This window comes from Struthio camelus, chromosome 22 (assembly GCF_040807025.1).
Source record: "Struthio camelus isolate bStrCam1 chromosome 22, bStrCam1.hap1, whole genome shotgun sequence".
NCBI classification, from domain to species: Eukaryota; Metazoa; Chordata; class Aves; order Struthioniformes; family Struthionidae; genus Struthio; species Struthio camelus.
In genome coordinates this window covers 6,824,416-6,852,395 of record NC_090963.1, presented here as the reverse complement: position 1 = coordinate 6,852,395, position 27,980 = coordinate 6,824,416, and the positions used below count along the sequence as shown (strand labels likewise).

The 27,980-nt window shown below is 42.1% G+C and overlaps 1 protein-coding gene across 4 annotated transcripts in view; it reads right to left on the bottom strand.

Annotated features, from left to right (window-relative positions):
* Positions 1–27,708, bottom strand: part of ZBTB44 (zinc finger and BTB domain containing 44) — a 43,559-nt gene extending 15,851 nt beyond the window's left edge. For 2 of the 4 annotated variants that reach the window (XM_068916726.1, XM_068916727.1), the window contains exons 1-3: positions 27,380–27,624; positions 6,040–7,109; positions 1,269–1,353 (exon numbers count right to left, since the gene is read on the bottom strand). In XM_068916726.1, coding sequence (XP_068772827.1) covers positions 1,269–1,353; positions 6,040–7,057 — 1,103 coding nt within the window. In that variant the 5' untranslated portion in view covers positions 7,058–7,109; positions 27,380–27,624. Of the gene's footprint in view, positions 1–1,268; positions 1,354–6,039; positions 7,110–27,379 lie in introns of all 4 variants that reach the window. The other 2 variants (XM_068916725.1, XM_068916728.1) reach the window with 2 other exon arrangements.
* Between the last annotated feature and the right edge of the window lie 272 nt (positions 27,709–27,980).

Sequence of the window (27,980 nt, the reverse complement as noted above, 5' to 3'; positions counted from 1 at the left end):
GAAGAGATCTTTCAGTGGAAAATTTCACAGATTTTATACATTTTGAATTTTCTATGCAGTTTTTGTTGAAGTTCTGTAATTTCACGGGAAATTTCTGCAATTATCCACCACTGAAAATACATATGCAACTTGACTTTAGAGTTACCGCTTTAAAAAATCGGGATTAGTTCTAATGCAACAAGTGCTTCTACTATCAATCAAAACTCTAAGTGCTAGATATTATTTTTATATTGAGGTCTGCACAATAGAAGGTAGCAGGTGGCTAAAATCCTCTTTGTCATACACAAAATCTTTTCTAGGCAGTTATTTTCCCTTCAGATTTATTCCTGCAGTGGGGCAGGTTTTAGACAGAAATGATTTTATGACAGGAAAGATTTTATGAGCAATAAAAATGCAGCTCTTGATAGTTATCTCTATAGGGAGTTTCACTTGACACAGTTTCTGGAGTCACTCCCAAAGGTTCACACTTCTTACGCAGACCCACTTGCCTAACAAAATACAACACAAAGGCTAGCTTGTCGATACTTTAGTAGAAGTCTTGCTACGAAACCGAATAGCTATCTATACACCATGCTTGACACGCACCACAAAGAAAAGAAATACAAGTCAAACCAACTGTGTGTACCCTTGTACGCACTTGTAGGTGCATAACTTCACTCTAACAGAATTACCACACATCTTCGACCAAGCAGAACAATCTCAGTTCCTCCTTCTCTGCCAGCCTTCCCTTATCCCGCTAATAAATCACTCACAACAAAATGAGTTGCTAAATATTTACATAGAATGACAGAGTATGTTGGTAAAAGGCTGCACGCAGAAAGTTTGGGAGAAAAGATTTAAGGATGCTCTGTGGTTTATGGCAATAATACTGTCTGGAGGGGCCAAGATTAGCTACTTGTTTTCATTCTGTTGCTTCTGTGGCTTTACATCAGCTGTAGTATGCATGTAACAACCACACCTGTTTCACAATAAAGACTTTTTATTTATTAATAAAGGGCAGTCACGAAGAAACAGTAAAAACATGAATATCTTTCTTTACCAGTGCAGCCTGGCAATACACAGGAAATGAAAAGCAACAAGTAAGCAAATGCTGACTTTCATCACCTACATTCTTCTAAAGCATCTGATCCTTCAGGCACTGATTGTACTTTGATCAACACAGAGAAATATACGTACAAACAGCTAGACATTCAGAGATTAAGGTTGGGTAGGTTAATTACAGCACACTACTTGCTGCAGAACAGTTTGAACACTACATGGGTACATACCGATCATCATCATCTGCATGAGCGTTAGTGCCAGAAGTACTTTGGAGTGTGGGTAATCCCTCTGTAACCCCCTCATCTATTGAGCCTAGGCAAAGAAAAAAGGGCAATTTAATGCAAAACAAGTGTTAAAAAGGGTTGGGGATGGGTCAATACACAAAAAGCTTGTTCCCCAAATCTGTGACACACACTGCTTTCCTGAGTGATGAGATACTAAAATTGTCTTCAGAAAATTCCTTAGAAAATCAGAAGCAACTATGTTCCAGCTCAACTTCTCCTCTACACAGATTATTCAGTAAATGGATAATTCAATATATTATGGCAAATATCTGGCATACCTAGAAAATGGAAAGAATCTATGTTAAATATGGCTAGAGCTTTCAAAACTCGTCCAGTATTACCACTGTAAAGCAGAAAGGTTACTTTCACTTAAAGTGGACTATTTCATCAGTTTTCATGACTTCATGAGCAGTAAAGACTTCAATCCTGCTACTGTCTATTGCCTTCATGTTCCGTACCTTCCATATATATTAATACTTGTTGATAATACTTCCATTCATTGATAAATGCTGAAACAGGAAGAGTCCTGTGAGAAATTAAAGACACAATCCAAAGGAGACAAAACATTTGTTTGTAAGAGAAATACATACGCAAAACCATTCAAGAGTTTTGTTCAGTGCACAAACATTCAAGCAAACTAGCTCAAGTGGATGTTGGAAACAGAACCGAAGGTAAGTTCAGCACTAAATCAAACCTTTACAACACCTGATGCAGCTGACTGTTGTGCAGATGGGCCTCCCTCCTCACCGCTTGGGAGTTCAGTACTCAGTCCTTGTTTAGGCATACTAAGCAAGAACGTTTTGGTCCGACGTCACCATAACAGAGAGGGAAGTTGGCAGTGCAGTACTGAAACAACTCTAAGCAGACCTTGTGCTGCCCCCCAACAGCAAACCTTTTGCTAACAAACACATCCACTGGTCTGGTTTTCTGTGACCGTTTCGATAAATCATGTTTGGTTCTTTCTGTAATCTGAGTGCAAGGAGCAGACTGGATCTCCTCACATTCCTGCTTTTCTGCTGATAATCTCTGTGCGTGCAACGGAAGATGAGGAAAATGAATGACTGAACCGCAGCAAACGTCAACAGGACCAGAACTGCTGCCATTACTCTCCAAGACAGGGGGTTCCCAAACCATGGCACAGGTATGGTTTGTAGCATGAAAGCCCTTGGATGTGGTGCACAAGAAAATTCTTCTTGCCTCCTTTTCCCTCTGTTAAGAGAGAATACTGAGAACTGCTTCAACTTTTTGGAACAGCCGAGCAGCCCTCGAGTCTCTATAGAGCACTGAATCCATGTGAGACCACAACAGATGGGGAAAATGAGATTTCACTCTACACCTACATCCTAAGAACGAGCGCAGCTTGGGACAGTGTTAGGAGCTGCTCTTGCTGCTACGGTAAGTCACATTTCTGCTTTCTAAGACAGTGGTACATGAGCAATCTAAATTTGGGAAACCTTCTCTGAAATACACTAGGAAAATAAAGTAACCTTAGGTCAAAGATGACAAATATCAGATAAAATGGAAAACCAAAAAGAAGGAACAAAGCAGGGGAAAATCTGCTTATTTTATCAAAAGCAGGCACCGTGAAAGAGTACTGCCTCCCAAAAAGGCTGCCCCTATAAAGAACAGTGTTCTACAAAACCCGACTGAAGCAAAAGATTACTGGTCTTAACGTGACCCCATACTATGGGGCCAGTGATGGGAGGGAACTTGTATCTCTAGCAAGTATTTGAAAATAACTCTAGCAGCACCAAAATTTATAATTTTGTTATAAGCCGACAAACTGTGGTTGGGAAATTCAGCAACTGCGCAATCTCTAAAATTACAAAAGGTAATCCTGTTTTGATTTATCCTTCTTTCTCGTGATATACTTAACTGAAAGTCTACTAAAAAAATAAACCCAATTGCTTTTAATTTTATTCCTAAGCCTTCACCTCTCAAATGCAATCAGTGTTAATGAGTTATGAAAATATCTTCTCAAACACAGTTATTGTTGTTACCATAATGACTTATTTATGAAGGCTCTGCTTCATATCTCCCTCCATATTATAAAGTGCTTCCAAATATAATACATTGCAAACGAACAATTATTAAAATTACCCAAAGAGTGAATGAGAACTCTCTGCAATATCAGAGAGAGAGGCAGGAATGCTTTTATAAATGCACTGCAAAACCCTGAGATAAATATATGCAATTATACAAAGAAAATACATTCAAGGAAGAGAAAACTGTACTTCAACATATCTCTATGCCTCCATTTACTGTTCTTACATTACTGCATGAGGAAATATATCTTTGGGAGCTTAAAAGTGCTTTCTGAGCTGTGAAGTGTGCCTTATCATATATTTGGGACACATGAACTGTACTGAAAAACAAGAGCTTTATTTCCCTTTAAGGCAAAATGTGAATAAAAACTATTATCAAGGTAGTTAATAATGCTTTGCAAAGATCACTCAATAATAACTCAAACTTATTCGAGGACAAAGCATTTCAAAAATTTTGGGCTAGCATACTTGTTTCGCTCTGTAGCCTTCTGAAGGAAGAACATGCTGCATTAACATCCTCAGTAAAAGGCATTTAAGTTTAAGCACTATGACTACTAAGGCCTGAGATCCACCGCTCAGTGCTGTACAAATGGTCAGGTACATAATCTTAGTGGTACAAAACCGAGAACAGGAAACACAGAACAGAAAGCTTTCTAGCAAACGTCATGCGGCTTCAGAACTTCAGCAGACACTGTCCGAGCAGGATGTGCAGAGCTGCCTGTCAACAGAAATCATTGCGGAGGTGAGGAAACCGGCTAAAGCAATCTTTGCAGCAAGAGCAGGATTCAGTAAGGTGCCTGGTTTGTAGAGTATCTCTCAAAGAATTTTTTTATTTAACATCAACACGTTCTTACAAAAGGAGTCTTTACAGTGCTCAGCGGCACCTCTCCTTCTCCAATTCACTCCTAGTCGCATAGTCTTACGTCCCTATTCATTCAAGCCACTTATGACTATGCTGTTCTTCTGATACTGCTAACTCCAAGAGATGCCCTCTGAGAACTTTCACAGAGAGTACGTCCCTACTTTGTAATCTGGAGTTTAAACCAAGTTTGTTCTTTTAGCCTGCTTGGATATGATGTTTTTCCTTTCACTAGACATGCTATTTCAGCTTTCCCTAATTTTTACCTCTCCTTGCTCTATTTTGTCTGTGATGGTAATGTCTGCTGACGTAACGATTTGCATCTCTGATTGCATGGCCCTGACGACGTCTTTCGCAAGTTCCTACTATAATGAGCCAAACGCTGAGTTAAACTCCCTGTTCTTGAACCAGCATCTTCCTTCCTGAAGATTACCCAGCAAACTAACTCTGTCTTTGAGTTTTTAATCCACGCATTATTTTGGCAAACTATATCTAAAGATTTAAAGGTGCTTAAACTGATGTTAAACCCGCTTCTCAGAAAAGGCAAATATCATTGTCTCCAGTAAAAAAAAACATTAATGATCTAAAATATCAACATAGGAGCTGTACAAACTGATGAACAAAAACAACAGTCCAGAAAGTCTTTAAGGATGGGCTACAAGGATAATATTTTCATTTCTTTTTACTGAGTTTTACCTGAGGTAGTTTAACAAGGGTGGTTATATACTGCATTCCCAGCATGGTCAGATTGATTGAACACTCACTTTCTGCAGAGAAGGCACAGCGTTACACTGACCAGACAAAAACAAAAATGCGGCCTACAGGGCTACATTTATTTATTTTATTTTACTCTATTTATTTGATTAACTGAAGTAGCTTTTTACACGTACATTATCTGAATGAGGCAGACCAGTGCACTCTCCATTCTTATGGTTCTCAAGTAAAACAGGCTTTATTAAAAATCCTCCAGTAAACAAACTCGCTACTGAGCGCAGGTCAAGCCATTCTAGTAAAAGCAAAATCGCTGACCTATGCAAAATTTTGGTAATTAAACTACAAATATTGTAGAATGCCTGTCTTCTGACTTACTAAAAGCCATTCAGTGCACTCCGTGCAAGGAGAATAAATGGATTGTTACAGTAACAACCTTTAAATACTAGCTATTAATAAACAACAGTCTGCTAGAAGAACCCAAAACTGGCTTCAAATCGTCCTTCATGGAAAAAAGGTTTCTCTCAGCATTTGGCAGTATTTGAGAAGCAACTTGAGAAGCAAATCCCACAGAAATGGAAAGATTCTCAGTATTATGACTGGGTGGTTTTGTTTTTGTCTGGGACACTGAGATGACAGTGTTCCACCATTTATTTTGCAAAATCTTATTACAAAGGCTTTCTGTCATGATTATACAAGGTTTTATGTCTGATGCAAAGTACCATTACAGCCTTCTGTGGCTACAGCCACAAGCCTTTCAAATTTGGTGTTATGACTGAAGTCAGATCATGCTTTTGACACTACTGAAAACAAAATTATAAGCAATCAGAGGTAAACAGTGGCTATCAACCTCTTTTCAATAGAGAGGCCTACTAACAGGCTTACTTCTCTTAGCTGACTTTTGCAAACTTATTTAAAGAGCTCCAAGTCCCATCTCCCCGCAGGGTTTCTATGTAACATTCATAAAACGGGGAAAAAAAGCAATTTCATGAAACTACAGCTATCTAAATAAAAAAAAAAAAAGCTGATTTCCTCCAATAAAATCACAAGTGCAAACGTAACTATTTGTACACACACGTAACCTCAGAAATGGTCATACCTATAGAGGAAGATTGTGGGCTGATCAGGAGATCTTCCTGAACTTGCTCGCTTCCAGGGACTGTCTGCTGATCACTCAGAGAACTCTGGGATGCACTGACAGGCTGCGATACTTCCTCATGAACCTCCTCATCACTTAACCTTTCCACTTTGACACGCACGTCTTCTTCAATCACAAGGGGTGAACTGGCTTTTGTGCTCTCACAAGTCACATAATCAGTAATTCTTCGGTTTGACTCAGAGGGCCCAGGCATTTCCAAAGTCCTAGAATTCTCCACCTGCTTCACCTTCTCCGACTGAAGTCTTCGATCAATTCCAAAAGGAAAAGTCCAGGGGAAAGCTAAGGAGGAGTCTACAGGCTGGTTTCTGGACTCTGGGTAAGAAGTTGAAGGATTCAGCACTTGGGGGGAACTTGTTTGTGTGTTACACTTCAGAGGGCTCTCAGGAGACATAACTATGTAGCTTTTGCGCTTTCTTCGTGACTCTCGGCAAACAGGAATGGTTCTTTCCACTACGCTGCATTCAGAAGAAACTGGAGAAAGGCTGCCATCTCGAGAAGTAAAATTGCAGTTTGCACTGTTTTCCTGTCCTGCATCTAGCACCTTCTCTTGCTGGCTGTTGGGCGTATTCCATAAAATGCTTGACTTCATGAATTCTGAGCACGTGCTAGCAACACTGAACATTTGCATATAGCTGGCTGCAGCCAACACATCAATAATATTTTCTGTATTAATGGATAGTGTTGCTGTGTAAGCGTATTCCAGAAGAGGTATAAAGCCAGTCACTGTCACATGGTGCAAGTCTAATACGCTCTTGCTCTCATCTTCTGCTTGACCAACGAGTTTGGAACGGAAGAAGTCGCTGCAGGCTGCCAAAACCACCTTGTGCGCCCTAAAGATTTTGTCCTGGACACGAATGGTGATGTCACAGAAATGTCCATCATTGCGAAGCATGTTTAGCTTTCCAAGCATCTCCTGGCTATGAGCAGGGGAATTATGAGTAAATGTTTTTACACCCATCTTTTCACCTTTCTCCTAGCGTTCCTTCCACATGCAAGAGATCACAGGTATCCTAAAACAAACAAAAAACCACCTCTGTCACTTAGAGGAAAGTACATTTCATCTCTGAAAGCAAAATGTAAGTGAATTCATGATTATAAAGCTCTTATAAGAAAATTCTTCCACCACAGCAGAATTCTCTGGGGTCACGTTTTCACATTTGTTTACGATCCAGACTGTGACATCATGGGTTAACTCTACAGAAATGCACTTACTTACTTGTAATTTGCAAAAATGCAAATCAAACTGTTTGCAATCTATCATTAATATAATCTTCTACATTTCTGCTATTGTGAACTCAAAACAAATTCCCAACACAGTTTTCAGAAAAACAAATGTCTGTAACACTAAAAAGAAGGCATTTTTGAAGCTATCATCTGTGTAAGAAACCTGTTTTTTTTTTTTTTTAAATTTTCTGGGCTCAGGAACCCATTGCTTATGGTTCTTAAGCACTAGGAGCTTTGCTGAATGAGTCTTTAAAGTGAAGGCGACGTTTGTTTAGGTCTGCTTTCAAATGTGCAGGAGCAAGCAAACCTCTCAGAGAAGGCATTTAACACCAGAAAAGCTTCAGAGAAATTATAGCATGAATTTTCAGAAGACAGAATTCAAGCTAGCAAACATAAAATAACAGTCGGCAATAGCTATGCTTTGCTGCTATAATGCAGGTACCAATCGCCTAAAGCTGCTTTTAATAAATAATTTTGGACTAGGATGAGGGCTTATTGAAAATTCCTTCAAAACCACAATGGATATAAACCTCAAGGAAAAGTTCTGATTTAAATCCAATAGACACAAATTGATTTTATATATGTGATAAAGAGTAGCAGGAGTGTAACTTCTTTCTTCACATAAAAACTACAAACTACTTCCTTGGGGACCAATTCTCTTCTATGTGGTAGGTGCAAATGCGTGGGTTTTGTGCAACGTCCTGAAGGACTAGGAGGGACAGGATGTCCCACACCCTCTGGCAGCTTTAAGGCTGCAGCAGTATCTGAAAACCGAAAGCCTTCAATTTGATGGAAGAGGATGCTGAGCCATGATTCAATCCCTCTGCAACACACTGGGGAAAGACACTCTCTGCCCAGTTAGGTGCTGTATGCCTAGAAATCCCCTGCAGGGGAACCCTAACACTTCTGCAGCCACCGTACCCCCTCTACTAGCAGACAGGGGCACAAGGGCACAGCATCTCCAAACAAGGAAACGTAGCTTATGAGACTGCTCAAATTATTTCTGAATTATTTTACGGTTAAGAAAAAAACAAAACTACAATTGTACACCTTTTTAAGACCCCCCAGGCTTTGATGTAAAGATTTGTGTTCTATATGCTTCACACAATTTACAAGATATAGAAATACCATCACCTTGTGGTTAAACACCAACAATATAACTGGATCTGATTATTTCCTGGAGTCAGCCAACTTCTTCACATTACCCTTCTCCTTTCCTTTACATATATGCAAAAACGTACCACTCTTGCAAATCGCTTATGTGGAGCTTTGCAGATACAAGGAGCATTGCATGTCTGGAACAACTTGCAACAAATCCCACAGGTCTTACATATTTAAATGACAGCTGTCAGAGCCGACCCTGTTTTACAGATGTTTATACTGGGCATTTTCTTGTTCCTACGGTTTCACTTTTCATACTGCAAACTCTTTCAGACACAGGAAAAAATATCTGTTCTAGAGAATGGAGTAGTTTAACATCTAACAATATATAAAAAGTCTGAGTCAAACTATGATGGCCGTTTGGATTTCAAATAACATTTCACACCACTGTAGAGGAAGAAGTTAAGCACAGACAAAACCCTCGTCTTCAGTGAAACATATCGACCTCAAGAGGCATCTGAAGATCCAGACTGTTTGTTCTCCAGCATGCATCAAACGAAAAGTGTATTTAATTGATCTCAGACCAAAACATTGCAGTAAAATCTCATAGCAGCACATTCTAAAATGGCCTCAGGATATCCTTCCTTCTGAATTCCCAGTAACTACAGCAATTCCTTGGTACATCAGAAGTCTAGAACTACTTCCCTTCAGTAAATGAATGCAAAAATATTAATACATAAGCAAGGACTATCAACAGCCTTAATATAGAATACATACACAGTATTTAGAAATGGTACTGATATACGAGTATAAATAAACAAGAAGAAAAATCTAAGCAAGCAGTATTCCCAGTTCTTGCGAAAGCCCAGAAGACCAACCATAATTTGCCTTCTACAGTCATTTGAATGAGTAATTCTCATTCCTCCAGTCTCAAAGTATGACAGCTCTGTTCTGCTCACCTCCTTCAAACTCTGTTCTGAACCATTCCTTGTCCCCTTTCCCTCTTCCTACCCGCCTCTCCCCTCTTCTGGCTTCCTTTCCCCTTTCTCTTTCATCTTTTACTTCCTTGACCTTGATCTGGTTACAGAATTTAAAATAAAGTAACGGAAGCCAGTGATGTGCAGTACATTGATTTAAATTTGTTACAGAAGCGGAGCGCCTGCCACAAACGTGGGATGTTGCTCCATTAAGTCACTAGCGTAAAATGACTTTCCCCCTCACTCCACTGACACACCACCATTCAAACAAGTGGCTCCTAAACAGCCTTCAGCATAGACAAAGGGTGCATGCATATGCATGTTGTTGTCAGAAAAGTTGGCAGAGGGAGGGGGAAATAATATCAATTACTTACAGTTAGTAAGGTAGTAAAAACTTCAAATATTTTTTAAAAGGTAATTTAAACAATATGATGGTATTTTCCATATGAAAAGGTGGGCATTCTAAAGCCACTCAGGTTTTTAATTGTTTCCATTCCCATTTTTAATCTTTTGTTGGCATGAGGCACTTCTATAGCTGCAGTAAGTCATAGTAAGGAAAGAGAGTAGAGGGCTGAGACAGAACAACTTATCCTTGAGTCTAACATCTTAGAATCAACACCATTTCAAAATGACATTTTGCCATGTCTTATTACCAGCCATTAGATATACCCTGACAGCTACTGTTAGATCATAAGGTATGGGGTACTACATTCAGAAGTGACTGAAGAAACAGAAATTAGAACTAAACTTACATGGTACCCTGGGAGTGTTTGCGTGGTGCAGAGGAAGAGGAAAGGATCAAGATGTGCACATTAACAGCGATAAGCGGGTTGGAGCCGGAAAAGTTATTGTCTGTCTTCTAGCCACAAACCATCCACAACGGCAGATTCCCTGAGCGTGGCCTAGGGTTGGCATCAAAGGAACGGTGGCTTGCTTTCCCTTCCCAGGTGTCGACACCATATCTCCTCCTCTCCACGTACGATCCCCCTACACACACTTATACCCTGGCCCTGGCCCATACTACATTACAGTAGTTCAAAGTTCAAGTAAAACACAGTGAAATTCAAACAGTTATTTTCAAAAGTTTTAAAATTGTCCTCAGTAGAGCACTTAAATACGCATCAGAGCTGCGCTTCAAACTTTGCCTCAGACTTTTGTCTTACAGTTGGAGAGAATGGTTTTTCCAGTGTGCATTCCCACACGGGAAATGTGTGGGAATTCACCATCCTGCCAAAGTGCTGATCCCGGAACAAGGTGAAAAGTTAAACAAGAGCGCTGCAGAACCTTAGCGTGGAGAATTTTCTCACTAAGGTAAGTGTTACTGTACCAAAGACTTCTTAAAATTACTTTGCAGACTAGTTCAGGGTTTGTTTGGTTTTTTTTTAATCGTAAAAGCACTAATATAGACCTGACCTTTAAGTAGTTTCAAATAACTTAGCTCATTCGTACTGTTTCAAGGCTATTAAAAACAAGTTTTAGCAATAGTTATCGGTTCATATATACTAGAGTTAATCCTGTTTTGCCACAACGATTAAACACTTATGTCAAGTTTCTGGGCTTAGAAATGATAAACATATGAAAATGTATACTATGCTGGGTAAATGGAAAAGAAACTACACCGGAATTGGAAATTTTTGCTTATGTGATCCGTCAATTTTCATATACCCAAAACGTAGCGTCTAATTCACCTCCTGCCTTACATTATGGCTCAAATCATTGTTTCTGAAACACAGTACTTATAAGGATCTTGCGTTCTCTTTAGAGGAGCCACTGCACCAAACTCATACGGCTGTTAGGGTTCAATTCCCGACTTAGCCACATCATTTCACAACAGAACTGAATCATTTTTAGCATCACAAAAGTATCACCCTATCTTTAAATTCTGTGTCCTGATCATGGTCACCTACCATATCAAGAAAACACTGACTTTTCTGAATACTTTAAAAAAACAGATTTCAGATATGCAAGTACTATGCTGACTTTAGTACCCAAAAAGCTTAGGAAATTCCCGCTCTCATGGTCACTAATCCCACAAGCACATTCCTTCAACTGTGAGGCCATGTTAAAAAACATTATCGCTACAGTTATCTTTCAGGAAATTTATTTTTAACCCAGACCCCTTTTTGCACAAAGGTTACAGCACCGTCCCATAAACAGCAGCAGTAGCACAGGGACAGAGAAATCTTTTGAGGATGAACTGGAAAGTCCTCAAAGTGCTCAACCAGAAGCAACGTGCAACTACACTCTATATAGAAATATTAGGCCGACAACATAGCGTCGACAACACACCTCATCTCTAAATGTTCCTTCAACAGATAGTAACTAGTTGCTCTGGGAGAAAGAGAACAAACATTATCTCTCTGTCAACAACCCATCACTCTTTGCTCCCTCCAAGTGTCTAACTGGTTAGTATAATTAAGTTTTTAATTGCTAGAACAACTGCCCTCAGCCTGTACTTAACTTGAAGTCTGCTATTTTTATTTCAGACTTGAAACACTTGTGTACCTAAAAGCACACGCTTGCTTTCCCCAACAACATCAGCTGGCCTAATAAAAGGTACCATCTCCCCTTCAAACTTTGCCTTGCTTCGTTTGACAAAACTGTTGGCTGGAACTGACAAACTGTTCTCATTTAAAGTAAATCAACAGCGCTCGCTAGACTTTGTTTAAAATAGTATTTTAAGTCAGTTCAGTAAACCTAGTTTGAACTCATCCCATCCCGGCCAAGCCTTCTGGTATTTATGCAAAGAAAAGGCAAACACAACAAGGTTTCTTTGCCCAATATTACGTCAAAGGGCAGTATTCGCTTTCGTGTACTGGAATCCCTGGAATGCAAACCTGTAACCTTTAGCTGCAGTGGGTGAAAGGAGCAGGGAAATGAACCATCAAGATAAGTATGCAGAGTTTTAGAAGTTCATTTTCCTCTAGAATAGCATACTTGTAAGGGCACAAAGGATCTAGTGTTAAGTTAGTTACTTAATAAACACCAATTATGTTAAAACCTGCAATAAACGCTGAGCTGCAGTCTATAAACTAAGGCCGAGGTGATATTACGTCCTGCAAAAAACACAACAGCATTCAGCAATAGGGCTGACCTGATCCTTGGCCACTTCTTAGTTCTGGAACCCAACTTTCATTCTCCAAACCACTCCCACCTAACTACCCCGAGACACTGAAATCTGTATGCTGTATCCTTCTCCTCCCAGCTTCACAGGAGGGCAAGCTTCAGGCATTTTCTATTCTAAAGGGTTTGCTTTGTGTGGGGCTTTTGTTCTTGGACAGGGCTCTCAAACTGCAGGTCTGACAGCCCTCTCCGGAAGAGCTCTGCATGCACATCCCATTTTTATAGGAAAGGATCACTGATGGTGAGATAAGAAACTCTGGAGAACTCTCCCCAGGAGCTTTAATGGTGCAGCAATTTCAAGTAGCAAGCTGAAGACAAGAAATACTGCAATCCATCTATACACTGTTAACAGTAATATTCCCTTTCACAGTGGAAGGCAGATAAAAGAGTGGGTTTTGCTTTTCATATATTCTCCAGAAGTACTGCATTTGATAAGATAATGCCATTTGTTTTGTAAAAACCTGTTCTTAGCACACTAGCTTTGACAAGTTCAGGTACCAGAGCTTTTGAAGCCATTGACTCCCCTCTGCTACTACTTTTGTTCGTAAAAAGCATTTGTTATCTTCTTTATATTTATGTATGGTTTGTACCTGCACTCCCCACTTAATCGTTTTTGTAAGAGTACATTTTGAGGACGCTCCAGCGGCAAACTGCTTCCCGAACAGCCACCTCTTCATCGCACAAATTCCTGACCAATAGGCCTTCCAAAAGAAGATCTTCCTAAATTTCAGCCACATACCATGCACCACCAGAAGCCGGTGCAGAGGGGTGGCAGGAAGTATTCCAGAACTAGAATGAAGCTTTGTAGAGGTAGACTAAAACACTGTAGGCAAGAGCTACGGTTCAAATGCATAAGTGCACAAAAATAATGCTACATTCATCCAAGCCTGTCTAAAGAGCCCAGAAAATTTTTGGGTGAAAGAGAAACTCAAAGCTCCCAGGCCCCTAGCTCTTGAACACTTACGAAAGCCACATTGCAGCAGTGAGCCCCCACACTGGTCTTAAATCAATTTGTAAAGATCTAGGCAAGTCCCTCATGAGTGCTACAACAGCCGAGGTTTACAAAGCCTAAGTACCAAGGCTGCTCTACTCTTCACAAAAAAATACTGAAAAGATTTTTCACATCTGGAAATCCTGTGCCATACCAGGACCATGACAACTCCACTTGCTTGGTACCAGCCAAGGTAAACCTCTGCAGCAGCAGATACATAGAGGCAGGTGCAAAAGGACACACTATTTCCGTATCATCAGTGCTTTGACAGACAAGGAATATTCATAAATTAATAGTAATCTGCAAAGGACATGGAGGAAAAAGCATTTGATAGCTCCTCTTCCAAAAATCAATTCCTCAGGAATAAGAATGGCCCAGAAGGTCCATGAAATATCTATTTCATATTCCTAACACATCTAAGTTCCACTAAAATTAAATACTATAATAATAGAGGGGCAAAGCCGCAACTGTGACATGCCATGAGACGAGAGCAAAAAGATGTGTGTGGGCATGGCAGAGTCCTAGATCGCAGTTACAGTGCTCTGACTCACATTGATATTGCTATCAAAAGCATTAACCTTTCATGTGCATAGGAAAAGAATCACTCTGATGATGGAAAAGCGAGCTCTGCGTGATGCAAATCTGGTAGATGCATTTTAATTCCCAGAGCTGGTGAAAGCATTGAGACAATTAGCGGGGAGCCAAAACCAGCAATTTATTCTACAGAACAGTTTTATTGTAAATTGAGACGGTAGGTCAGCTGCAACAGAATAATTCTGAAAGGATAAAATTAGAAAACACTTACAATGTTTTACATATACATTTTAAAGGAAGGTCAAGAGCACAATTTTTGCAGTAACAACAGCAGACTTCTCTCCCCTCACCTGCGATAGCAGAGTCCAGACTATCTAGTCAAGTCTGCATGACTGGAACCTTAAAATTGTTTCAGTGTTTGCCATTACCTCTGTGCAAGGTAACGTCACCCAACTCCTACTGGGCCCTGAATTCAGAAGGAGCTGATATCCCTTCTCTTCAAGATGCCATAGCTCCCAGCCATTTATCAATCTGGCAATTTATCATTTAAAACCCAAGTACCATCTTTGGCAACTGTGCCTTAATTGCTGATGCTGCTTTTAATCCACGTTTTCATCTACCTAACTTTTGAGGTATATTCCCAATAAGAGAGATGAGCCAAAACTCACCTTTTCAGGATTTTAGTTTTAACTGCTCATATTACTAGGGTCAAGCACGTAAGCCTTGATCAGAAACTAACAATGCTGCTACAAGCACTCCATTCGAGTCCTTCACACTCGGGAACATGTGGTTTACTCAGTGATGAGGAAACTGATATACAGCAGATATGAGGCAAATAGGAGTGCTCACATTTCTGTAAAAGTTCTCCGAAAAAAGTTTTAGTTATCCTAAAAGTTATTTATTACATTTTAAAAACGTAATAATAAATATTTTTAGGATAAAACTCTACATATCCTATTTATCATTGATCCTAAAAATAGTTATTAAAAAAACACAACAAAAAACACCTCAGCCCTCTCTTCAGCTTTTATCAAGATGAGCCTAAGGCCTGTTCATCACAATCGTTTGTCATCCTCATGCATCAGCTTGAAGTGGTTTCCAAAGTTTTGACCGAACAGAGCACGCTTCTGGCCAGCATTCTTTCAAAACTCCAGTAGCCCGTCCCTTAACCGCTACTGTTCTCCTGGCACGAAGACCGAGAGCAAGGGTTTCATGATTCAGAGCTGATCTGAACAGAACTGAAGGGGCCTGTGAGAGAAGCCAAAGTATCTTGTTAGAGACCTTGGTAACGTATGACCAAACCTCCTCTGCCAGGCAGGAAGGAGAAAGGCTTTTTTTTTTTTCCAGTCTACTCCCGTACCTGTTTGTGTTGCCTGATTTCAACCTCGTTCAACAAAAGATGGGCAATATCTTAGCAAGGTTTCCTCTCTTCCATCCTCAGTTTTGCAGAATTATTTTACGCTATGAGTATTAAACACAAACAGCACCATACCTGCTGCTAAAGCAATACAGATTAAAAAATAAATCAGAAATATTTGCTCATTTCTAAACACCTAGGTTGCATTAGTTCTAAACTATAAAGCTCTATGTATAAAATGTACAGAGTTACAGATGACCAAAATCTTCCTCCTGCTACAAAATTGCCTCAGCATATAAAGACGGGATGTTGGCTGGATACGTGAAAAAAAGCAATGCTGACTGTAATGAAAAACAGAGGAAAATGTCTACTACTTTAACAGAGAGTAATTTAGAATATTAAAAACAACACAAAACATATCACAGACTCGTTCTTCTTGTAACATGAGGTCACAGCAAAGAAAAGACGGTAAACTATCATTTTTCAGGAGTGGCTGTTTTTACACATAATTGTTTAGTGCAATGTGGCTCAGTTTCCCCCCCCCCCCCCCTTCCTCCTGGTAAGTTTATTTTCATGGAGTCAGATGTAAAAATTCAGCAGCCATGCTCCAGGAACATGACAGATATTAGATAAAGAGAGTCCAGGTACAGGCTTACAGGAACCAATACTACAATCTAAACAGGAGCCTACATTAGAACCCAGTAGCCAGCAGAGAAGATGGAAATGCGTGCACCCAAATCAAGCTACATCTGCTGGTAACAGTGTCTCCATAGATCTCTGAAAACTTACCAGTGACGGAACAAAACAAGATACATCACCTACCAGCCCGGGCTGACGCACCTTCCAGTGCGTATCCTTTGCAGACTGTATCTCTTTGAAAGCCCCAAACATGTCCCGGAACTCAGAGAGGAGCTCTTCGAACCCCTGTATCTGGCAGAATCAAGAAGTCATCTGCCTGAACATAATAGATTACAGATGCCAAGGCCACATCCATAAAGTCTACTAGGAGCCACATACCAGGAACAGACTCTCGTGCAGCTCTGTCTGGTCATTTCCTCAAAGTTACACTTCTGGATTTATTCTTGTCCCTCATCATTCCTTATATATGGCCTACAGAGAACGGCCTACAAGACTTTCTTCTGACCCATCTCAAGTTGGCAAGAGAATTTACTCTTACTGTAAACCTTTCTTTTTGCTTCTACCGCAGGAACTGCACACCACTTACGTCTCCAGTAGCGACACAAATGAGCGTTTTGGCATTTGCAGCTGACAAACTAAGTTTGTCATGAGGCACCGCCACAGCACATAATCAATTCGCAAATAAATCAGAAAATGGCTACTGTGGAAGCATCACAGAGCCAGAAATCAAGCCATTCACAGTGAAGTAGTGAAATTTAAGTTTCTAGTGGTTTTGGTCCTGTTGGCTCCTGGGCAATGAAAATTAGCTTGCACAGCACTGCAAGCGGCCAAGGCCAACAGCAGACCATTTCGACTGATGGAAGAAACAGAGCTGACAACGGTTGGTAACTGAAAAAGCTTGGGACCCTCAACACATAACTGAGAGCTCGGTAGGAGGACATTGAGTGTGCTAGATTAACACAGCCAGGAGATTAAAGCATAGCTGCAACTCCTAGTCGAGATAAAACCTGAAGACTAAAGATCATGTTAGAGGTGTGTGAAACATTACCACTCCTTTCAGTCAATTAATCTAAGAATATTTCCATTAGAAATGGCTGTGATTATAAACACACAAACAGGTATTTTAATTCTCAAGGAAAAGGTGCTAGTGTACTCCTATAAGAGGCAAGACTGTTCAAAGATTGTCTCATGTTGTGGTACACACCTGCCAGAAAGCTTGGCAACATTAACACTGTGTTAATTTCATCCCTCAAATATTTTGTGCTGAAGCTCTGATTATTTACAAATATAAAGATGTTTTCATCTCTCAAAGATCAGCAGTGATCTATGATGAGGTGTTTGTATATAACTGCAGGAATCTGGCCAAATGAAAACAACCTGAAGAAAAGGAAGAATGAAGAATTAAAAAAAAACAAACAGGAAATGGGACACCACCTGTGTTTACTGAAGGTAATGTCAAACTAACCTGATAATGGGCTGGGTTTTTTTTCCAGAAAAAAGGAAAAGCCATGTATGATGAGAACTTCATTAAAATGTCTAAACAATGTCACATACACAGTTATCAGTGAAAATAAGGAGATGAATAGAGAATGGCAAGTTAGCTAAGGAGCTGGCTGAAAAGAAAGCGAGAGGAGTTAATCTATGTACTTGAAATAACAAGTTAAAGAATTTACCACTGAAGCTCCATAAGGACTTGTTTGAGCAATAATCCCCAAGTATTTCCATAGAGACACTGGCTCAAAAACGCTGATGAAAATGTTAAGATTCATCATCAGCACAAAGGATGAGAACAAATGACTTTGGGAACTGGAGACCTAGGTACAGCATGAAATCCACTGGAAATCCAATAGTATGAATTCAAAGCCCAAGATTATACGCTAGGGAGTTGATAACAGACTTCTGCTATGTTCTGGAAGCTAATCAGTTAAAAGCGACTATGGAGAAAGATCTCAAAAGATTAAAGTGACTGTATGCTGACTGAACAGCTAACTGAAACATCCAAAGACTAATCAGAATATTTTAGTATCTGATTTTTTGTCAGGTGTTTGTCATTATCCATTTTAATCTCCTGAAAGGTTCCATAATGGGGGGGGGGGGGGGGGGTTTCTTCTCTCAGTGCACCTGCCCCTTAACTTGTCCATAAAGGAGAGATACATTATGCTTAAATCTTTTCAGAGCGTTTGACTTTACCAGATGACTTTCAGATAAAAATACGTAGCAGCTAGAACCCACACAGCATACACTAGGTGCAATGATCAGCAAGGCAGTTCTTAATCTCAAAATCTAATTAAGTGAAAAGATTACAATAATCAGGGCAGGACAGCAGTGTGCGCCATACGTAAATTGTTGATCTTACCCTACTGAACGTTTTTCAGCACGACCTGGAAGACCTGATGTTTCTTGAAAACATTTACTGATACATAAAGACGACAGGTGTCATTTTCTTAGCAGACTCGGTGCCTTTCTACATAAAAGAAGGTTGTCGGTTCCAACAAATTCCATGCGAGATGCACCAGCTGAATGTTTCGAAAGCTTTATCTGGCCAGAGTCTAAAAAGAGCAGCTTTGCACCATTCCGGTGTGGGATGCAGAAAGAACTCCAGGAAGGTAATCAAGCACAATATTCTGGCTACCTTTTCTACCTCATGACATGTAAGAAAAGCCTCACATTTTCATACCCTGGCACGTTTTTTTCTTTTAAAGCCTTGTTTTCTCTAGCTATGACAGTTTTTCAACTTTTGATCTGATTATTTGAAGTCAGCTCTTTTAGAGAGCAGAACGTTACCATTCACTGCTTCAAAGAACCCAGATTTAACTTGTTGCCTTTTTGAAGCTGCAGTGTAAAGTATAAACTTTATGTGCCTAGTATAGCTTTCAGGTGGCTGAATAAGCAAACTAGATAAATGCCATTTTCTCCTGCCTCTAGCACTTTGAACTTTTCATTGTGGGAATCTCACAGCAGTGCTCGATAAAACCCATAAAAGAAAATTTTCAGGCAGTACTTAAAACTGAGGTTCATTTAACAGTATGAGTGGAAACTGCTAAAAGGTCTCATTATATAGTGAATTATATTTATTTTCATAATAAAGAACAATGTGCAAATATCACTAGCTAGAACATATTGTGATATTTCAGATCAGACTCATGGCCCTGTAATTCCTGTTTTCCCCCAGTACGCTGAAAAAGCACATGGCCTAACTATTAGATTGCGAGTTTACCCGGAAAGCACACGTTAGATATGCTTGCACCATCAACATTTGAGCAAGTACGCGTTTCAGCTTTTTTAATAGTTAAGAGCAACAAATGACTTCATATTCCCCTTAGTACCCTTTTATAGGCAAGCCCCACAGAACATAAATAAGACTGTACTGAATGGACTAGCATGTTACATCCCTGAGGCACACACTCAAACTTAAGCACTATTTCCAGATGATAGCATTTATGCATGATTTTAATGTGATCTAAATACTTGCTCTGTGCTAATATGGATTATTTTTTCCCCAATTTTCTCAGTGTAGACAGGCCATTACATGGGCTTTTCCCAGTCTGGGTAATAATCAGTGTAGACAGGCCATTACATGGGCTTTTCCCAGTCTGGGTAATAATCAGTGAGGCTTACATTTATTGTCCGTGGTTTATAATAGCAGTACAAATTAACAACACAAAACTCAAGAGCTACTTGCCACCTCAGTGAAAGGAAGAGGCTCACATGAAGGCCCCAAAAGTGCCAGAGCCAACACAAGTAATTGGGTGAGGTGGGACTCAACAGGACCCAACTGCCCCGAGAAAGCAAAGGAAGGGAAAATACCTCTGTTGTTCTCCTCTTCTGACAGCAATAGGTCATTTAACCAGTTCAGTTTCCTCTGGAATCACAGACCAAACGGGTGGGTGTTCATATTCTATACGAGCATCAACTAACGACAACTGCCACAGAGGTGACTGGCAGAGAGCTTGCCACCAGTACTACAGCTGTTACAGCTTAGGTATCCTCACAACTCCCTCCCTTCCCACATACCTTATACTTCTGTAGCAAGTATTTCAAACACTTTTGAGTATGTTGGGCAGGAAGTACCAGTTTAAATAATTCTTCCACTTGCAAGAATAGTATGTGCAAACGCAATAGCTGGAAAAACGCAAGTTAAACATTAAATTTGTCCAAGTACTATGAATTGCCAAAAAATATCCCTAAAGCACTCAATTGTCACATGGAAGCGACCTCCTATTTTAAACTAATTCCAGAAAGCTATTTTTTCTGGTTTTACCATGGCTACCAATAGCGTTTCAGTCATTACTTTCAGAAGCTCTTCAAGCATATCAATAAATTCAAACTTATGAAAAAAACATAAAAAAGACTACTCAAGCCAATCTCCTTCCCAAACGGGCAACAAAAACAAAAATCCAAGTCCTTTTTTGGGAAGTACCATGTGAAAGAAATCTGAAAAAAACCCGGCACGTTTCATGTATCTGCATGTGAAAATATTCTAGTATAGTTCAAGATTTCCTTAGTAGCACTACCGCACAAGATCCATGAAGAAACCAAAGGAAAACAAAAAGCTCTGTGCTTCCTCACACAGGCCTTCTGCAGAATACTGCCAAGTATTACTACATGTCTTTGAAGAAAGAGAAGGACACATGCCTCATGTTTGCAGACAGAAGAGGGTCAATTTCAGAGACCGCTTCAACTGATGCCACAGTGCTTGGAAAATAAAGCGTTTCTTCATTTCCTCCAAAACAAGAGCAGGGCCTAATTGGGTGTCTTTTGCCCTAAGAGCTGCCAGTAGCAACAGAACTTCAGTACCTGAAGAATACCTCTTCTCACTACCCCCTTGCTATCACCCCCTCATCACCCCCCAAGCAGTGCCTCCTACCTTATTGTATGCCAGGTTAGCTTTTGTCACTTGAAAATTACAAACCTGTCTCCTCATTTTACAGAAACAAACGATTGTAACTGCATATCACAATCATTAGGTTTGTGACAGCCAAATTTGGCTAAGTGCTAGGTTTTATTAATTCAGTACAAAGCTTTCCCGTCAACTGATTTGTTGTTTGAAGATTTATTACAATAAATGACACCTTTCCTTCTCCAACTTTTATTCCAGACGAGCAAGTAAGTGTTACAGCTTGAGTAATGAAATGCACGTTAACAAAAATTAATGCATTTTTCTTAAGTACAAGGCAAATTTGAAATCTCCCTGAAGCATGCTAGCCACATTAACGCCAGAAGTATAAGAAGCCTGCGCTGACAAGCAACACCATAGAAAACCTGCAAAAAGAGCAAAGGGGAGAGATCAAGGCAAAGTCGCACATCATGTACAATCTCAAGAGGCAAAAAGGGATAGCTAATCCAGACAGCATGGACCATGGCCAGCTAGTCAAGGTGCCACAGACGTATAAACAAACAGCCACCTTTGAAACGGAAGTGGCTATAAAGAATCCTGAACAAGTTTAAGCAAGACAGGAATGTGGTTGTGTCATCACCCTTTTACCCTTTATTCTCCTAATGACTCAATTAGGTAGGTAAAATGAAATACCCAAAAAGGAGTTCTTCCTGGCTCTGAAAACTGAAGATCCTTTTATTTACCCACAAATCAGGTATCAGATGAACAGTAACAATGCCAGCTTTCTAACTTTCTTCCCGCGTATGACTTAACCCTGGACTGGAAGAACGCTATCCATGGTTCCAAAATAAGGATTTTTTTTTTTTCCTCCTTTTTAAACGTCTAGCCTCTTTACTAACATTTCCCAGATACGTCTCAGAGTAGGTCTTTCTTAACACGGATATTTATTCACAGACAAAGCCACTGAAGGAAAAGAAACCGCAGAAGCTTCTAACGCTACATAAACGTCTTAACAGGTAACCACCTGTCCCTAACACACGACCAACTCGCACCTTAACCCGCTAGCACTTTCTAGGGCTCTTGGGTCTCTATAGGACACAATATCTTAATGCTGCCAAAGCCAATGAAAAGATTTAATTCTGGTCAGTACCCACCATAATTGCTGTTCCTCCATAAAGCATTCTCTCTGTAATATCCAGAGACACTATGCCATATAGCCTACCATCTGTAGCCAAATTTATAAACTAAGATCTTGAATATCTGTATTTCCAGCAAAATAGCTTTTGTAATTAATACGTTCATTTGCACTTTTGAATGCAAAACATTACACGCAGTAAATGCTTACATTGTTATCACAGATGAGCTACAAAGTGTCCATTTACAAGAACACATCTCTTCATGCTCTGAGAAAACTGCCTTTATTCAGTCTTCTTGGGCAAAGCAAGGAAATGAATGTTCTGGTCAAATCAACTCAAAAGCATGTAGTAGAGCTCAAAGGGAAAAAAGGAGATATAGAACAGCCTCTGCAGACAGATGCACTAAACAGACTGGGACAATTCAGCTTGGAAGAAAAGAGAAAACTGAGAGCCCAAAGATCCATGAAATTGCAAATGAGGAGGTGACTAGAAAAAATTGTTTATTCTTTCCTCATACTACAAGAAGCAAGAGGCACTCAACGAAATTACCAGGCGTCAGGTTTAAAGCAAACAAAATCAGGGAATATTTTTGCACAACTTGTGGAATGCATCGCACAGGATACTGTAGAGTCTAAAAGTAGACACAGTTCAGAAGAGCTAGAGAAATCCACAGACGACAGGTCCAACAGGAGCTACTAAACATGACTGCGCGTATCCTCTAGCTTGGGAAATCTCTAAACCGTTTGCTGTTGGTAGATACCCAGAGGAGTAATTACTACATTGTCTATGTACGCTCTTTTACTCTTCCCCTAAAGATTTACTTCAGGTCACTGTCACAGACCGCATACTGACCTCAATACACATCTTGCAGTCCTTATTACCCCAACATTCGTGTATTTCGATAAACCTGTTCATCTGAAAATATGATTTCCCCAGCTCTAATTCTGAATAAATTAAAAATAAACTATCTACAAATAACTCATAATTTAAGTTGCTTCCTTCAACCGAGTAAATGGGACTGAAAAAAAGGTCAAAACTTTAGAAAACCTCTCTTCCCACCCATACCTAGAGATGTCACTTTATCAGGTTTGCGGTTTGTTCCTCACCACCACCATTTCATCTATGCACCTTCTGCAAAGCAGTACTAACCATTTGTTTTCATCCAGTGAAACCATTAGAAGAATCACTTTGAAATTCTAGGCAAGCTAAGAGTAACGGACTCCTGTGTTTACTTAGTAATAAGCACACAACTATTTAATTATATCTATTTGCTAAAACCTGCATCTTTCAAGGCAAGAAGCAAGCATAAACACAGTGAGACATTTCACCTTCTACTCAGAAAGTATATTAACAAATCAGCGTTTCCATTATTTTTTCTGCTCGTAACTGCTGAAACACTGATCAACTAGACACTTCTATACTGAAACGCTATCACAGGTAAAGGCACATCTCCCACCCAGTTTTGTCCCTGCAATCTTACACAGTACTTTTTCAAAGAAACAAGTAATTAAGTCGCAGCCCCTTTTCAGCCACACACTTCCAAGATTGATGTCATATTTAAAGTGGCAGACTGTGAATGCACTCTGCAACCATAGCTTTTAATTTAGAAGTCAGCACTTGACACGTTGAAGTATTCAGAATTCCTGAAGTCTGGCTGTCTGCACAGTTGCATAATTTGAACAGGGATAACCTACTTCTAACTGGGCAAGACAGAAGTATGTCAACAGACATTCCCCTGCATGTCAAGAGACCTTTCCTTCCTCGTCACACACCAGCAAAAACATCACTGCCTTGTCACAGTTTGGTCTTCTCGTTCAAGCGAGTGGTTTACATTGCCCCCGTTTGCAGTGGAAGAAGCTGTTAGCAAGCAGCTTCTTTATACGTCCGTGTATACGGCTGCTGTGCAAATAATACCTACTTTTTCAAAGAAAACATTTTGCCTTTTCTGCCAGCCCAAGAAGAGAAGGGGTGTGGTGTAAAGGCTTTTATAAAATACACCCTCACTCCTTGGCAGAACAAACAAGGGATGAAAATCAAAACACACTGGCAACGACAGATGATATGAACAATTCCTCACACACCTGGCAGCTTCCGAAGAGAACTCAGAAATTATAATGCCTGAAAAAAATTGAAGTTATACAAATCACCAGATATTCTCTTAGGAATAAACTCAAACATGCTCAAAGATCGCTGAAAAATAGTTTGTCAGATGTAACCGACAACGCCAGTGAACTGCTAGATACGAACTGATCAATGCAAGCGCGAAGTGTCCAAGACCTTCTGTTTATCAGTGAGATGTCACCATTCACCTTATAGCACAGACGCTGCACATCTATTCACAAGTAGGAAACAAAAAGGAAAAAGCCTCCTACAAATGGGTCACAGGATACAACCAAAAATAATGCTCGGACACTTGTTCAACTGCACATACAGGGAAAGCTGTATTTGCTTTTGATCCTCTTAGCAAACAGCTGACCAGACCCTCACAACAGCACACACTTTGCTACAGACACCACAGAATGAAACCAGCCCTTTTAAAAACTTGCCAGAGTTTATGATTAACCTCCTGTTGCAACAAACATGGCATGGATTCAGTTTCACTTACTGACTATTTCTCTTCCATATTACGGGAGAAATACATAAGGACACTCCCCCCCTCCCCCCCCCCCATCAACCTCATGGTCACAGAAAGAGGAATTCTCTCACCCTGTAAACAAAACCAATGAGAAACCTTCAGCGTGGGAAAGCAAGCATGATACTCCCTCGGCACAAGTTATCATCCATGCAACATCCACCCAGGGAGACAAAAGTGGGGCTGGAAATTCCCTTCCCCTGGTAAGGGACTGCTTTGAGTTTTTGCACCAATTAAAGTCTAAGATTAAAAACAGCTGTTTAAATAGAAGTAGCCCCTAGGGAGATACACTTATAGCATTATAACTGGTTTCTGGTATAAATACCTCATTGATGTAAAGCTGTTTACATCAGTAGAGCTATATCTAAGGTAGCAGGTTAACACTTGTTCAGCTCTATCTTCTTAAATAGAGGCACTTAAACCCAGGCAAGGTCTCTAGGTACACCATACCTTGGATCTGCATTACACGTAGACCTCAAGCAGGGACAAGAGCTCAGTTTTCAGAAGCAAAGCGCATCATATTTGAAATAGCCCAAAAGACTCCTGGACGCTAGTCTGTGACCTGCCTGGACTGAAGCCATTTCTGCTCACTGTCACTTCACAGGGTTCACGCAGCAGTGCCACAGGCATGCCAGCACATGATAAACAACACATTTCCTACTCTACAGAAACCTGCAGCTAGAAGCTGGGGATCAACTCAGGAGGTGAAGATGACCTCCACCTAAAGAGAATCTAAGAGTAGTAGATACTCCAAGGATTTAAAAAAAAAAAGAAAAAAAAGAAAAAAAAGAAAAAGCCTCATGTCAGCACAGATAAAGTAAAGAACAGGGGCAAACACGTAACCTGGAAAGCAGAGAAGTTTCCCATGTAGGCAGGGCAAACCAGGATCTCATGTGTGAGGAAAATAATAAAAGTAGGAGACTTCCAGTAATATGCAAAATGGATTTGGGACTGGACAGGAACAACAAAAGCCTGACAAAATGGGGAGACTTTCAAATAATGTATGTTTGGAAAAAAGAAATTGAATGGATTTTAAACCAGTGGTTTCCAACTTGGGATCTGCAGATACCTAGCAAATCTGCAGACTACTTCTGAGCTGTCGGCCAGAGTAAAAGAAAAAAGAAAATCCCACAAACACAAACAAAGCTAAAATCAAGGTGGGCTTAATCATACCGTATTTCACTGAAATATCATCCAGGGCACATCAAGAAAATGGGCTGAAAGCTTCAGGCACAGAAGACGGAAAAGGTAGCCATGAAGTACAGCCAAGAAGAGATAAGAAAATAGTTATTTTCAATATACGTAAGGCAAAAAGGTGACTGCGGGGAGAAGGGAACAAGAACGCGTGTAGCAGAAATACCTGCCTCCCAAAGGCTATTGGTGAAACCCCTGCTGTTTCTTTCCGGCCTGATGTGCGCAAACAAGTACAACGCAGGACGGACCAGCTTTTGGTAGGCAGTCAACACGATAACCCAGTTGTATATACGTAGGTGGCCCTGGAGACGGTGGGATACCCTCTCCCTTAAGTACAACAAGCTTCATAGGCCAAGCAGGAGGTGGGCTGGAAGAGTTGTCTACTAGACTTTAGTGGAAGACACGTGCATGCCTATTTAGGTGGGAAAACTTGGCAGCCCTTTGCAGACAGGAAGAAGCCTCCTGGTGTGTATGTACATGACAAGCCATGGTGGTCAAGCAAGGAGGTATTCCCCAGCACACCTGCATACGGAAACAAGCACAGTATATTTTGGAAGGCAGTGGTACCCCTGCTCTACGTGCACGTATATATGGAAGGAGGCTACAGGCTTTGGCAAGCGAGAGGCAGAATATACCCCTCAGCATCTGCTTGTGCCAATGTTTATGTTTGTATACAGCAGACTGGAAGCAAAATAACTCTGAATACATGGGAGGGAGGAGGGGAACGTGCAACAGATCTTGGCAGATGAGTGCTGCACTATCCTCAGCATGCATGGATATGGGCGCAGGTGGAGGCAACACAGCAGGCCTTGGCAGATGGGCAGCAAAGAATACGCGGAAGGGGGTGGCGTAGAAAAGAAGAATAAACAAGGTGCAGCAAGCTTTGCCTAACAGCTAGCTAGCGGGACTCCCTCTCCTCCTTCCATAAGCCTGTATCGGAGAAAAGAGACAGCGGGAAACCCTCTGGGAGGCAGCACACAATACAACTTCCCCCCCATCCCAGCCCACCGCCCGGACTACGCGCACAAGGGAACGCGGCGGGACACCGCCGGGGGTGCACGCCGCGGGTCCGGCAGGCCGCGCAGCCCCCACGGCAGGGGCGCAGAGCTCGGCTGCAACAGGCAGCAGCCCCGCACCGTGGGGGGGGGGGGGGGAAGGCGATGCCCTGGGGCACAGCAGGTGACACAGTCCGCGGGGGGGGGGGGGAACGAAGGGCAACGGGCAGCGCCAACCCCCCCCCCCACACACACACTCCGGGCACGCCACGCACGTGCGGTGCGCACCAGGCCACGCCATCCACACGCGAAAACACGCACACGCAGGGATAAACCCGGGGCCGCGGCGGGGGGGGGTGGGGGGGAAGGGGAGGCAACACCGCCCCCCCGCCCCCCCCGCCGCGCGCGCGCGCCCACCCCTGAGGGGAGCCAACGGCCGCCGGCCCCAACGGCCGCCGCGCCAACGGCCCCAACGGCCGCCGCCGCGCGCCGCCCCCCTCCCCCTCGCCGCCGCGCTCAGGCCCGCGGTCCGCCCGTTACCTGCGGTCGGTGGGGCCGGCTGGGCCCGGCGTGAGCGGGGAGGCCCGAGCCCCCCTATCTGGGGCCGCGCTGGGCCATGACGGCCGACCGGGAGGAGGAGGAGGAGGAGGAGGAGGCCGCCGCCTCCCCCTCGGGCGGCGCGGAGGTGGAGGGGGGGGGGCGGACGACACGGGGCTGGCGGTGGGGCCCCCCCGCGCGTGAGGTGTGTGGGGGGAGCGGGGGGGCGGCGCGCACGCGGGGGAGGGGCGCGGCGGGAAGGAGGGGGGGGGGTTCCCAGCGCTGCGAGCTCCCGCACTCCGCGCCGCCCGGCCGGGCACTTTGTTTGTGTCCCACAATGCACCGCGGCGGCGGCGGCGGCGGCGGCGGCGGTGGCGGCGGCGGCGCGGGGCGGGGCGGGTGGCGGGGAGGGCGGGGCCGCCGCGGCGCCCGCATGCGCAGTGCGCCGCCGCCGCCGCCGCCGCCGCCGCGGGGTGGGGGGGGGGAGGGAGGGGGCCGGGGCGCGCGCGAGGGGGGCCGCTGGCACCCGGCGCGCGCGCGCGCGCTGCACGCGGGGCGGCCCGGGGCGCGCGCCTCCCGCCAACCGGGCAGTGCACACCGGGCG